The sequence below is a fragment of the Gouania willdenowi genome, chromosome 16 (genome assembly GCF_900634775.1).
Source record: "Gouania willdenowi chromosome 16, fGouWil2.1, whole genome shotgun sequence".
Lineage (NCBI taxonomy): Eukaryota > Metazoa > Chordata > Actinopteri > Blenniiformes > Gobiesocidae > Gouania > Gouania willdenowi.
The window spans coordinates 1,256,738-1,271,030 of NC_041059.1; the positions used below are offsets into that span (position 1 = coordinate 1,256,738).

Sequence of the window (14,293 nt, forward strand, 5' to 3'; positions counted from 1 at the left end):
GGGGGGAGGGGGGTTCAGTGGGTGACTTGGGGTGTGTTCATGTGGATGGTGGCAGAGGGAAAGAAGCTTTTTTTGTGTCTGGAGGTTCTGGTCCTGATGGACCTAAACCTCTTTCCCGAAGGAAGAGATTGAAACAGTTTATGACCGGGGTGGGAGGGGTCGGCCACAATCTTTCCTGCACGCCTCAAACGCTTGTAGTTTGTAATTTACCTGAGCCTCTCCAGACAGAAGCCGAGTCATTCGCAGAGAACTGATATTGTAGCTTCTCTGAGTACAAACGTTTGGCTTTTCTCACCTCCTTTCCAAACGTGTACTTTGACTCTCTGTACCTGGCTCTGTCTCCACTCCTGAAAGCGTCCTCTTTGTCTGCCCTCAGCCCTCTGAGCTTAGCTGTGAACCAGGGTTTGTCATTGTTATAACTCACCCTGGTCTTTGTTGGAATGCCTCACAGAAGCTGATGTAGGACGTCACAGCGTCTGTAAACTCGTCCAGAGAACTGTTCACAGACCTGAAAACATCCCAGTCACTCCAGTCCAAACACTCCTGGAGTTTCTCCACTGCTTCACTGGTCCACTGTTTAGATTCCTTCACCACAGGTTTACAGGTTTTTCTTGTTCAATCTGTTTATTTATTTATTCATCTGAATAATATCCACTGTTATTCAGGAAGTTCATAGTTATTATTTGGGCAATAGTATATAGTCATCTTAAAGATGGAAATCCTTGTTTTAAATCAGAAATAAAATGGGTTAAAAGTGACCAGAAATGATGGAAAGAAAAACGATATTTTAAAAACCACAGAAATTGGTTAAATGTTGCAAATTAGAGTGGATAAAAACTGACAGGAAAAGTGGTAAAAAGGGTTCAAAGTGTCATTATTGGAACAATTAGTTTGAAATGGTAAATAATGGACATGACAAATGGTGAATGTGGTTAAATTGGAAAAGAGGTTAAAAGTGACAATAATGTGTAAACATATGTGACATTAGGTGTAAAAGTGGTAGAAATGGTTTGTAAGTGATGAACATGTCTGAAAAGTGGAAAAAAAGTGCAGAAAGACATTAAAATGTGATGTAGAAGTGTCAGAAATGGGAGAAATGTAGCAAAAATACATTAAAAGGAGCAAAAATATGGTAAGAAAAAGTGATGAAAATAGGTTCAAACATGGTGAGTTTAGTGGAGTTGTAGAAAAATGGTTAGAAAAAAAAAATGGGCTCAAATTGTGTGTATATATATATATATAATGTTAGTTTCATGAAGGCAGCTGGCGACCCCTTCCCATGGGGTCCTGAGAACCCCTATTTTAAACAATGAGTCTGTCATTCTTAGGTTACTCGAGGGCCGAATCGAACGCTGCAAAGGGCCGGATTTGGCTCCCGGCACCTTGAGCTTGACACTTACTGTACACCATGAATTCATAGAGAAAAAGTGTAGTTCACATTATTAGTCACTAGATGAAGCTGATGGTGAAGAAATCTATAGATATGTCTCTACAGTGTATTCATTCATACCTCAATTTCAAAATAAAACTATATAGACTTATATTATGGAAAATAGAAACATAGAAATTTAAGTCTTGACTGTAAAATAAGAGCATAGGCAAAAAAAAAAAAAAAAAAAAGCATTCAATATATAAACCGTCTCCAGATTTGCGCAAACTACAATGTATGTAACGTAGGGATGTAACGATTCACTCAACTCCCAATACGATTTGATTCACGATACTGGGTTCACGATACGATTCTCTCACGATTTATTTTACAAAATGGGACTGTAGACAAATGACTGAAAAATATTCCTCTATTTTTATTTAGAAAATACTGTATTATTTTGCTTTTATTTTTCATTGTCAAAAGAATTCCTTGATAAACTATTCAAAACAATGCAATTTAACTAAAAATAAAACTTGAATGAAATAAATAAAGGAATAATACAAATGAAGAAGAAGCCAATTAATTTAAATTCTGGTTCTATAGTAAACAATGCAAAATTGCATAATAGTTATTTTTAAAAGTGCAACTGAAAATGTATTTTGTGCCTTAACTTAAAAAAAACCGTCATTGCACTGATTTACGTCACATATTTGTTTGGACCAGCAGAGGGCGCTGGTAACCCAGTGGTTGGTTGGCATGCAGATTCTTGCAGTGAAGAGATGCTATGCTAGCAGACAGAGCTAATAGAAAAACGTGACTTTTACAGATATTCACGTAATATTAGATATAATTTCGGTGCTAAAGGGGTAAGGAATCATATATGAATATGTTTAAGAGTAGAAGGCGGTCAGAAAGAAAGAAGTAGCAGATTCCGCCCGCCAAGTACACTGCTGAACAAGAGAAGGGATAAATATATAGTGCCCTCTGCTGTTTAAAAAAAGTACTGCGATTCAATTTTCAAAGTATCAATGTCTATCGTGATACCTATGAATTGATTTTTAACTGCCTTACAGTTAATCGTTACATTCCTAGTGTAACGTATATAATAATGCAAAAATTATTATGATTATTATCGATAATGTTGACCCGTCACATAATGTTGTAAATTCATGATAAAATCTTTCTGCTTCATTGTTGCTGCAGTACCATAACATAAACACCAGAAGAAGAACCAACCTAAAGTCTCTAGAGTTTGGGACTTTGTGAGGTCTTTGAAAGGAAGATGATGGTCACATGACTCGAGGACCCAAAAATAACTTGTATTTTTAAAAGAAGAGCAAATTATTTCATAAATATTTGATTAATTCACCGTGTTTTATGGGACTTATTTACTAATAATACTAATATTTGTATATTATGTACATTATATATACATATAAGAATTGTATTTTTTCTAAATTAATTTGGGAAAACTGAAATGAAAACCTCCACGTATGAATAGGGGCCTCTAGTGTTGGACTGACGGGCTGTTTCTGGCCCCTGAGCCCTATGTTTGACATCCTTCCTTTCTGATGAAATCAGAAAATCTATAGAACACAAACAAATAATCTTTTCTCATGATAAAGTTCACGTCTGCGTCTCAGTCGGGCGTCGCAATGCTACCGATGACCCACTGTCTGACGTAGTTGGACTTTTGGTTCTCGCGGTTCTTTTGATCTTCAGGATCTTCTTGGTGGGGGTCCGAGGACTCCCCAAAGCCGCTGTCCACGGTGTCCAGGTCCATGTGGGGGTAACTGTCCTCAGACGGATCGGTGGACACGAATGAGTCCAGAGAAACACGCTCAGGCTCCTGAGGGCGTTGAACCGAGGACCTGCTGGACCTCTGAGGACCCTCCTGATGGTCCTGGATCGAGCCCACCAGGACTTCCTGTTGGAGGTGGTCTCCAGACAGAACCACAGTGTGGAGGGAGATGCTGGGGGAGGTTCCACCATCATCACTGGGCTGTGGGAGAGGATGATGATGGAGTTCACCTTCATCCTCACCATCACCGTATCCACTGAGGTTCTGCTTTAGTCCCAGAGAACAGGGACTGGAACTGGCAACGTGCAGGTAGTCGTACTCACTGAACACAGGCTTCACCCACTCCTGTAAGACATAACAGGAAGTAGGAGTAAACCAGAGGAAATGGAACTGTGGGAAACTCTCATTCACACAAATTACTTTCAAAATAAGAGGACTGAAATAATGCAGCTGAAAAAAGAAAATATATAAATACATCACATTTTAATGACTTTTCTACACATTTTTTACACTTTATGAGTAAAACTATAATGTAGTACAGGGCTTCCCAACGTTGGGGTCGTGAGACACTGGGAGGGGGTCGCCAGATGCCCTCAAGAAACTAAGAATATTTTCTGAACAATTTGAGCCCCTTTTTTTGGTTATTTTTTAACCTTTTTCTGCAACTACACCAAAGTTGCCATATTTTAATCTATTTTTATCACTTTTTAGCCAAATATTTGCCATTTGTGCCACGTCTCCATTAAATTTCAATGTCTTTTCTACACATTTTTTCTACTTTCCAGACATGTTCAGCACTTATAAACCCTTTCCACCACGTTTACACCTAATGTCACATATGTTGACACATTATTGTCACTTTTAACCTCTTTTCACCAGATTTCATGCTTATTTTTTGCCAACTTAACCACATTCACCGTTTGTCATGCCCATTATTTACCAGTTTAAACTAAATTTCCCTACAATTTTAAATTCTATTACCCACAATTTGCAACTTTTAACCAACTTCTGTGGTTTTTAAAATCCCATTTCACCTCCTTTTCCACCATTTTTGGTCACTTTGAACCATTTTATTAGTGATTAAAACCAGGATTTCCATCTTTAAGATGATTATAATAATAATAATAAACGTTCCTGGATAACAGTGGATATTATTCAGATGAATAAATAAATGTGGTTATCACAGATTCATAGAACAATGGACCATCATTTTACTGACTTTATAGATGACCTTGTCTCCACATGGGGGACCTTTATTTTGGGGGTTGGGGGCCTAAAATGTTGGGAACCACTGCTCTAAGAAGCTCTTTCTCTGACCTTTGAAGCCCCGGCTTTTATCTAAATTTGTGACGACAGAATAAAATAAAACTCATTTCAACAAACCACAGAATTTTCCTCTTGAGTTTTGACTTTCACATGTATTATTTATTTTACAGTCCTTTTGTCACAGAAACAATGACGTAAAAACTCTTCTATGCATCTGTCTACAGGATTCCACATCCCACAATGCACTGCACCAAACAATTTAAACCTTTTACATATTTTCTTTGAAAAAAATAATCCCTGATTTATTGATCTGTCCTTTTGTGTGTCTTTGTTTTTCTTTGTCATTTTGTGTATTTTATTTGTTGTTTATTTGTATTTTTGTGCTCAATTTGTGTGTTTTTGGACTCCTTTATTGGATTTTTGTTGTCATTTTGTTGGTTTTTTGGGGTCATTTTGTTTATTTTTGTTTGTTTTTGGAGTACTTTTGTGTATTATGTTTTCATTTTCTTTATTTTGTTTTCATTTTGTTAGTTTTTGTTGTTTTGTGTGTTTTTCTTGTAAATTTGTGTGTTTTTGGAGTCCTTTTTTGGATTTTTGTTATTTTGTTCATCACTGAATCACACTCAGTGAAAGAAAATATTCATATACTCTTAAAAAGACACGTACATGTTCTATGAGTACTGATAACTGACTCGTGTTAACCATTTTAATCAGTGACACTTTGGGTTTTTGACGCTAAATCTTAACTTGTAACCTTTAAAAGTTGAAATAGGTGATTTTCCTTGTGTGGTATGACTGTGATATACAAATATCTACCTACAGGATTTCCCACTCACTGACACAGAAAAGTCCCCGACACACACACCAGTTGTTCTTCTGAATCTCATACCTTAAAGTTCCCTCCATAGCTGTGGTACAGAGGCTTGAAAAAGTCACCAGGCTGTGGGATGTAGGCAATCACCTCCAGTTTCCTCTGCCAACACCTGAAACACACACAAGTTCAGCTTTAGCTCACACACACACACACACACAGAGGATAGAACCAACAGGGAAACCAGCTTCCTGTCAATGACGTTCTTATCACAGACTTTGCATGTCCATTAAGCAGTTAGCTTTAGCATTAAACGTTGTTGTTTTTGTTCTACATGAGGAAAGAAAAGAAAGGGACAGAAATAAGAAAACAGACACGTGATTGTGTCTGATCTGAAGGTCACATGATCAATATTTATGTCAACATTTAGTTACATAACAATGATTGATCTGAGCATTAATACAGGAAAGAACAAAGGGTTTTGTTGTCAATTTCTGTGTTTTTGGGAGTCATTTTGTGTATTTAATTTTTTCATTTTTGTGGTTGTTTTGTGTGTTTTTGAGTATTTTTTTAAATTTTTGTTGTTATTTTGTGCATGATCCTTTAGTTTGCGTATCTTTCTTGTCAATCTGTTTCTTTTTAGAGTCCTTTTGTGTATTTTATTTGTCGTTTTGTGTATTTTTGTGGTGAATTTGTGTGTTTTTGGAGTCACTTTGCGTAATTTTGTGTATTTTTTGTCATTTCGTTGTGATTTTGAGTATCTTTGTTGTCATTGTGTTTTTTGAGTCATTTTGTGTATTTCTTTTGTCATTTCGTGTGTTTTATTTGTTGTTTTGTGTTTTTTATGATCAATTTGTATATTTTCTCTCATTTTGTTATTTTGCCATTTTCGTTGTTGTTTTGTTTGCTTTTGGAGTTATTTTTGTGTACACATGTTGCGTACTTGTCTGTTATTCCTGTGTGTGTTTAAAGTTTCAAATCAATTTGTGTATTTGTGTTCATTTTGTAAATTTCTCTGTAATTTTTGTCTATTTTTTGTCGACTTGTCTGTTTTTTTGGTTAACTTTGCTTATTCCTGTGATCATTTAGTAAATATGTCTGTGATTGTATGTGTTTTTTGAGACATTATATAGTTAGTGATTAATCTGAGTGAGAAATAAAAGCATGTGAAGTGTTTTCATGGTTTGCTGCTGCAAGGTTCAGTGCACAGACTGTGGTTTTTCTCTCTGTGGGAGGAGAAAACCGGAAAGCATGAAGCGATAAGATGAGAAACACATTGATCTTTTACTGGAACACACATCATTGTTGGTTATTATACAAATGCATATATTACAAATACAATAATGACTCCAAAAACACACACATTGACCACGAAAACACACAAATGACAAAAAATACTCAAAATGACTCCAAAAAACCCAGAAATTGACAACAAAACCTATTGTTGTTTCCTGTATATTGATGCTCTGATTGGACATTATTGTAAATGCTAATATTAATATTGATCATGATCAGATCAGATAAAATCACATTTTCGTAGCTCCTGCTGTGATTAAAGCTGCTCATTTCTAATCATGTATGGCTCATTTTACAGCCTGAACAAATAAAAGAAAAGACTTTCTGGTGAACAATGTGTGACGTGGGCAGAACTTTGTCAACTCACGGTGTGAATCGAAACCCCATCAGCAGCAGCACCAACACCACAACCACAGGCAGACAGATGTGCCACCACGTCCAATCAGCTTCTGCACAGGAGAGGCGTGAAGACGTGATTCTCACACACAAATAAGATACACAAAAATACACAAAACAACAAATAAAATACACAAAACAACAAATAAAATACACAAAATGACTCAAAAAACAGACAAATTGACAAAAAATAAATAAAATACACAAAAGTATTCAAAAAAGAAACAAAATGACAACAAAAATACAAAAATGACTCAAAAAAGAAACAAAATGACAACAAAAAGACAAAATAACAGTAAATAGACAGAAAACACATAAAATTGACCAAAATTGACAACAGAAATAAACAAATTGACAAAAAAGACACAAAATGAAAACAAAAGACAAAATGACAAAAAATACACAAAATGACAAAAAACAAAATGACTGAAAAAACACACAAATTGACAACAAAATAAGCAAAATGACCCCACACACACACACACACACACATGGACCATGAATTAACGTGTGTTTGTTTTTGTACCATGACATTCTACAGGAGCTCCATCCTCCTCCTCCTCCACCCTCCAGGCTGCAGCGGCGCTCCACTCGCTCCACGGGCCCTGGTAAAGGTAATCAGGACACATTCTGGCCTGAACGTCCACCACGTAGTCCACACGGGGACATAAAGCCCTCTTAGCCAATAGGAGACTTCTTTGTTCAGTTGTGAAGGACTGAGCAGAATCCTGTGAGGAACCAACCAATCATTATCCATCAGTGTTATGTATTATTATTTTACTCTTAATATCCAGAGGTTTTGTCACCTTCTTTGGGTGTGGTCTCTCTCTGAGGCGCACCCTGTAGGTGAGGCAGTGCTTCTCGGGGTTGGTGTCGTTCCACGAGATGTTGTAGAAACTCTGGATGTTTGTCACTGTGACGTCAAAAGGAGCTGCAGGTTTTACTTTGAAAAGAAACAAGAGAATATTCATAATATTCAGTAACATGAGGGATGACGTTTGGGTTTTAGTTCCTAATATTAATGTTGTTCATAATAAACAACTACACACAAACGACAACAAAGAAGGACTTTGAATACCCTCCAAAATAAAGTTATAGTTGGATTTTTTTTAGGCATCAAACAGCTTGAGAAACCAAATGACTGTAGAAACACACAGAGACAACAGAAATAAACAAAATGACTGAAAAAACACAGAGATTGACAACAAAATAAGCCAATGACAACAAAAACACACAAAATAACTATAAAAACACAAAAGTTGTCCACAAAATGAACAAAATAAAAACAAAAATCCACAAAATGACAACAGAAAGACAAAAATGACAGAAAATAGATAAAAAAACACACCAACTGACCACAAAACAACAAATGAAACACACAAAATGACATGAAAGATACACAAAATGACAACAAAATTACACAATATTACAAATGAAATACACAAAATTACAGAAAAAGACAAAATTACTCCAAAAATAAACACACTGACAACAACAAAAAGCAAAAATACACAAAATGACTCTAAAAACACACACATTGACTATGAAAATACACAAAACAACAACAAAAATACACAAAATGACATGAAAGATACACAAACTGACCACAAAAACCACACAAACTGACCACAAAATAAACAACATAAAAAGTGAAATCACAGAAGTATCCAAAAACAAACAAAATGACATCACATGAACTCTTCATTGTGATGAATCTGGAGCAGAACGTACCAACATCAGCCAGGGACCAGTTTTTTGACTCGGCCATGTCGCTGTCATGCTGAGTCATGGTAGACGTACACTGAGTTCCCACAGACGCCACAGAGTCCAGGTCGTCCAACAGCATGGAGCACCAGGTCAGAGGAAGGAGGATCTCACAGGAGCTGCTGACGTTCAGGTCTTCACCGCTGGACACAGGGAGAAACTCATGGTTCATCACCAAAAACATCATAAAATAACGTATGATATTCACTACGTTAACAAACGACTCATCGCTATAACATAAATGGTAAAAATGGTAAATGGACATGATTTATATAGAGTTTTATCACCACTGAAACAGTCTTTACATATCAGCTCATTCACCCAATCACTCTCACATTCACACACCAGTGGGACAGGACTGACATGCAAGGCACTAGTCGACCACTGGGAGCAACTTAGGGTTCAGTGTCTTGCCCAAGGACACATCGACACATAGTCAGGTCCTGGGATCGAACCCCCAACCTCTCGATCAGAAGACAACCCAAAACATAAACATCATGAAATACCGTTTGAGATTCATTACGTTTACAGACGACTCACCGCTATAACACAGGGAGAAACTCTGGTTTATCACTAAAACATTTCTGAATTTTTGATTATTGTGGGTTTTGTGAGTTTTTGGGAAATTGTGTGTTCTTCTGTCATAATAGTTTAGAGCTGCCTGAAACGTTACATTGTTTTACAAATCGTATCGAGTCGGAGCTCCAACATCAGGTGGCGTTCCAAGTAGTGATGTAACGATTAATCGTAAGGCAGTTAAAAATCGATTCATAGGTATCACGGTTGATATCAATTTTCTGAAAATTGAATAGCAATACTTTTTTTAACCAGCAGAGGGCGCTATCCACAAGTGTAGGAGGCGGGCGGAGTCTGCTAATACTTTCTTTCTGGCCGCCTTCTACTCTTAAACATGTTAATCAATGATTCATTACCCCTTTAGCACCGAAAGAATATCTGTAATATTACTTGAATATCTGTAAAAGTCACGTTTTTCTATTAGCTCTGTCTGCTAGCATAGCATCTCTTCTTCACTGAAAGATATCTGCATGCCAACCGACCACTGGGTTACCAGCGCCCTCTGCTGGTCCAAACAAATATGACGTAAATCAGTGCAATCACGGTTTTTTTTTTTTTTAAAGTCCAATCGTTAAGGCACAAAATACATTTTCAGTTGCACTTTTAAAAAGAAAAAGAACTATTATGCAGTTTTGCATTGTTTATTATAGAACCAGAATTTAAATTAATAGGCTTCATTTTCATTTGTATTATAACTTTATTTATTTAATTCAAGATTTATTTTTAGTTAAATTGCATTGTTTTGAATAGTTTATCAAGGAATTCTTTTGACAATGAAAAATAAAAGGAAAATAGTACAGTATTTAAAAAAATTTGTCTACAGTCCCATTTTGTAAAATAAATCGCGAGAGAATCGTATCGTGAACCCAATATCGTGAATCAAATCGTATCGGGAGTTGAGTGAATCGTTACATCCCTAGTTCCAAGTCACTATTTAGGCCGGACTCCACACGCCACTCGCTTTCTTCTTGTTGTTGTGTCCACTAGTTATAATCACTATTCCTCTGTTATTCCTATAATCTATGGATGTGTACGCATCAATGCTTGGAGCCTGATTTTTGATTTGGGGTACAGGGGGGCCCCAAGGGGCCCCACAAGAAGAAAAAAATGAAAGTCGATTTGTCATTTATTTGTGAGTCAAATATTATGACGGTTGGTGGTACAGAATTATTGGCACATATCAATATATAAATGGGGCCCATTATCCCGTACGTGTCACGAGGGCGCCAGGGGGCCCCATTTTTCAAATGGCTACTCCTCCGTTAGATCTCGTTAGATAGGAATGCAGTTTGGTATGAATATGATAATGATAATGAATGAATATGATGAGATGCTCAGAGCGTTTTTTTTTTTTTTTTTTTTTTTTTTAAATGGGGCCCGGGGGCCCACCCACCATTTCTGGTAATTTCACACATTATGGGAACATAGTCGTGTGATATATCGTTTCAAAGGTAATTCAACGTAGATTATGATTATGTCTCGCACAATTGGATTAGGGGGCCACCCCCCTTTTTACAGCAATTTCCAGTCGTTTTCTAATTTATTTATTGCAACAGCTGGTGTTACCAAATCATTGTCACATACCAATATGTGAATGGGGCCCATTACTCTGTATGTGCCACGGGGCGCCAGGGGGCCCCCATAATGCTCGTTGAATCAGGCTGTAATTTGATATGGATATTTTATAAGCAGATGTCTAGAACCTCTCTGAGACCTATTTTTACTCGATGGAACCGAGTTATTTGATTAAATTCTGGGGAACGTGGTACGTGCTATTTGGCGCGGAGACGTGTTCATGTAGGAAGTCGGAAAATCTCAACTTTGTGAGTTAAGACTGATATTCAGAAGGACATTCGGGTATGAATCCCTGTCTGTTCTTCATCCCCAGTGACTTTTACCTGCAGACGACTTGAACGTGGACAGGAAGTGGAGACGCCTGGACAGGAAGTGGAGACGCTGTGCAGGAGCAGTTAACCGTCTCCATGTAGTCAGTGGAACAGGAGTGGCTGCAAAACGATGCAACTGCACCGGAAACACAACCATAAATCAAGTCTCACAAAATAAAGACATTTACTTCTATTAAAAGCTTGTGTTTTTTAACAGAAATATGACAGAAAGGTGAAAACTCTGCTACTGTATGTGATGTCTGCCATGAGCGATTCGTACAGGTTTTCAGTCACAAAACATGAAAACAAGCAACGCAGAGAATCTTTTAATATAAGACTTGCCTTGTTATTTCTTTTAATTATGAAAGTTTTTTCTTAAGAAATTTACTTTGATCTCCTGATATGTTTCGACTGTCAACTGCCAGTCTTCCTCAGAGGCATCTGCTGATCACTTTGATGTGTCCCTAATTTCCGCGCAGTCATTCCAGAAAGTTCATTTTGTCTTGTTTTGCTTTGATCTCCTGACATTAAAGTCGTAATATGTCAGGAGATCAAAGTAAATGAAACCCTAACATATTCAAATAAAATGAGCCTAAAACTGAATAAAAGTAATAATAATAATAATAATAATAATAATAATAATAATAATAATAATAATAATAAAATACATGAGGATAAATATACCGTTATGAAGACAGAGTGTGAAGCCCAACAGCTTTAGGAGGGGGAGGAGCAGAGGTCTGGGTGTCATGACGACAACTTCAACTCTGAAACATTTCAAAGAAGCATTTCACAATAAAAGCATACAAATGTGTTTTAAAAACCACATGAATGAGTAAAGTAACTAATTTTAGTTCAGTGGCCAAAAATGAAACACTTGGATCTTTTCAGATCAAAAAGATCAAAGTGTCGTCTTTTTGTGTGGGTTTTGTTGTTTTGTGTGTTTTTGATCATCATTTTGTATGTTCATGTTCACATTTTGTCAAATTTTTCTATAATTCTCTGAATATTTGTTGTCGATTTGTGCATTTTGAAAGTCATTTTCTGTTCTTTTTGTTGCCGTTTTGTGTAACTTTGCTGGCATTTTGTGTGCCTTTGGGCAATTTTATAGTAAATTTATATTAATATACTAAATATATACTTCTAAATTTAGACTATTAACATTTGGCCACAGGTTGCCTATTATGGCTTAAGCTATCAATGTGAGGGATGTTGTAAATCCAATCATTCCTTAAATTTGCGACCAGTTTTCTTCAAAATTTTAAATTAAATATTTGCAGGATTTCCATGGAATTATTTGATGTTCTCGCAAACAATCAAAATATGAAAAGAAAGATTATGAGCCCCACGTAGTTCATTGACTCTGTGAGTTTTGAGATGTGTTTTTAAAACATGATTCATATCTCCTGCTTTGAAATCCTGGCTTAAAAAAAGAAGTGAAGCTTTCATTGAGGATTTACCTTCTCGGGTGTTTTACAAGAAAGAGGAACGAATCTTTGAGAATCACATGCTCAATTAAAAAAAGATCCTAAAGATTTCTGAGGTTACAATTTACAATATATTGAAATCTGATACTTCATTAATTCAAATAAATAAAAACATTTGTTTTTAGATTTGCTTTCTTCTTGACAGGTACCACCTGTTTGTTCAGTGTGGGAATAAACCACACAGAACACACTTTACACCAAAAAATGGTTGTAAAAGGTGATGAAATGGCATTTTAAAAAACAGAAATTGGTTAAAAGTTTCACATTAAAGTGGACAAAAACTGACAAAAAGGGTTCAAAGTGATGAACATGTCTGGAAAGTAGAAAAAATGTGTAGAAAAGACATTAAAATGTGATGTAGAAGTGTCAGAAATGGGAGAAATGTAGGAAAAAATACATTAAAAGGAGCAAAAATATGTCAAGAAAAAGTGATAAAAATAGGTTAAAATATGGTGAGTTTGTTGTAGTTGCAGAAAAAGGATAAAAAATAAGTAAAAATTGGCTCAAATTGTTCAGAAAATATTTTTAATTTCTTAAAGGAATCTGGTGACCCTCTCACCGTGTCCCCCAAATGGGGTCCTGACCCAAAGGTTGAGAACCCCAGCTTTATAGAACCTGAGTTTTTTTATTTGATATTATATTTATTCTTATCACTTTATTTAAGCCTAACAAACACACTAGGCTCTGTTTACTGTCAGGAAGTGATTCCATTACAGCAGAATATTGACGTGTCGTTTTTTGAAAAAATGAAAGTAACAATTAAAAACGGATAAAAAGATTTTTTATGATAAATCGAAAAACATATTCACAAAGGAAAGTTGAGCAGAGTTAAAAGTGTTAAAAGTGCTTTGTTTTACCTTTGAAATGTGATGATAATCCACTGGTGTCAGTCAGAGCTCACAGTTCAGACAAAATCATCATCTTCATCATCTTCATCATCATCTTCATCATCATCATCTTCATCTTCATCATATTGGTCTTTGTCATCGTCAGTGTGTCTGATTATGTGTTTCACAGGAAACTAAAGGGACTTATTTCTCTGAGCGGATGCTGACTCATGTTTAAAGAACGCGGTTTGACTCATGTGGATGACGTCATGTTTGTTTTGGAAAAGTACAAACATCCGCCTTTACTTCCAAAAAAAGTAAATATAGTTGTGTAAAAAGAAAAGAAAAAGTACTTTAAGAGAAATGTAGTTTATGATCCAGATTTAGATTTCAATTTACAATTAAGATCACACCACAAAAATGAAAATAAAAAAATAAAAAAATCAAAAATCAATTGAAATCAAATATATAGTAAATAACTAACCCTAACAAAAATAAATAGAGGAAAAAATAAACAATAATTAATAACTAAATAAAATAAAATAAAAAATAAAGAATAAAATAAAGAAGAATAGATGGATAAATAAATAAAATTCTCATAATACAAATTGTAATAATAAATAAAATAAAACAAAATAAGGAAAGATTAAAAACATTTAAATAATAAATAAATATACATTCTAAAAAAAAAAAAAACTAAATTCCAAGGTTTATGCATTTTGGGGGGTTTTGTTAAATCGTTAAAAAGTAGATAAAAGTCCTTGCAGAAAGTATCTTGCTGTCTGTATTTTCCTTTTTTAATTAATTAATT

At 35.6% G+C, this 14,293-nt stretch overlaps 1 protein-coding gene across 1 annotated transcript; it reads right to left on the reverse strand.

The window, feature by feature from the left end:
* Positions 1-2,670: 2,670 nt before the first annotated feature.
* LOC114478296 (interleukin-21 receptor-like) lies at positions 2,671-13,722 on the reverse strand. The gene is made up of 9 exons (XM_028471281.1): positions 13,513-13,722; positions 11,853-11,935; positions 11,181-11,304; positions 8,674-8,849; positions 7,749-7,885; positions 7,469-7,670; positions 6,914-6,995; positions 5,329-5,422; positions 2,671-3,518 (listed from the first exon to the last, which is right to left on the reverse strand). Exons 2-9 carry the CDS (start codon positions 11,917-11,919, stop codon positions 3,012-3,014), a joined length of 1,389 nt encoding a protein of 462 aa, XP_028327082.1. The 5' UTR covers positions 11,920-11,935; positions 13,513-13,722; the 3' UTR covers positions 2,671-3,011.
* Positions 13,723-14,293: the final 571 nt, after the last annotated feature.

Bases quoted from the DNA above. Each gene is read 5' to 3' on its own strand.
- LOC114478296 (XM_028471281.1), bottom strand. From the start codon at position 11,919: ATGACACCCAGACCTCTGCTCCTCCCCCTCCTAAAGCTGTTGGGCTTC. The intron at 8,850-11,180 runs GTAAAAGTCACT...CCCTGTGTCCAG, and splicing joins CACGTTCAAGTCGTCTGCAG to CGGTGAAGACCTGAACGTCA. The intron at 7,886-8,673 runs GTACGTTCTGCT...TTCTTTTCAAAG, and splicing joins CTGGTCCCTGGCTGATGTTG to TAAAACCTGCAGCTCCTTTT.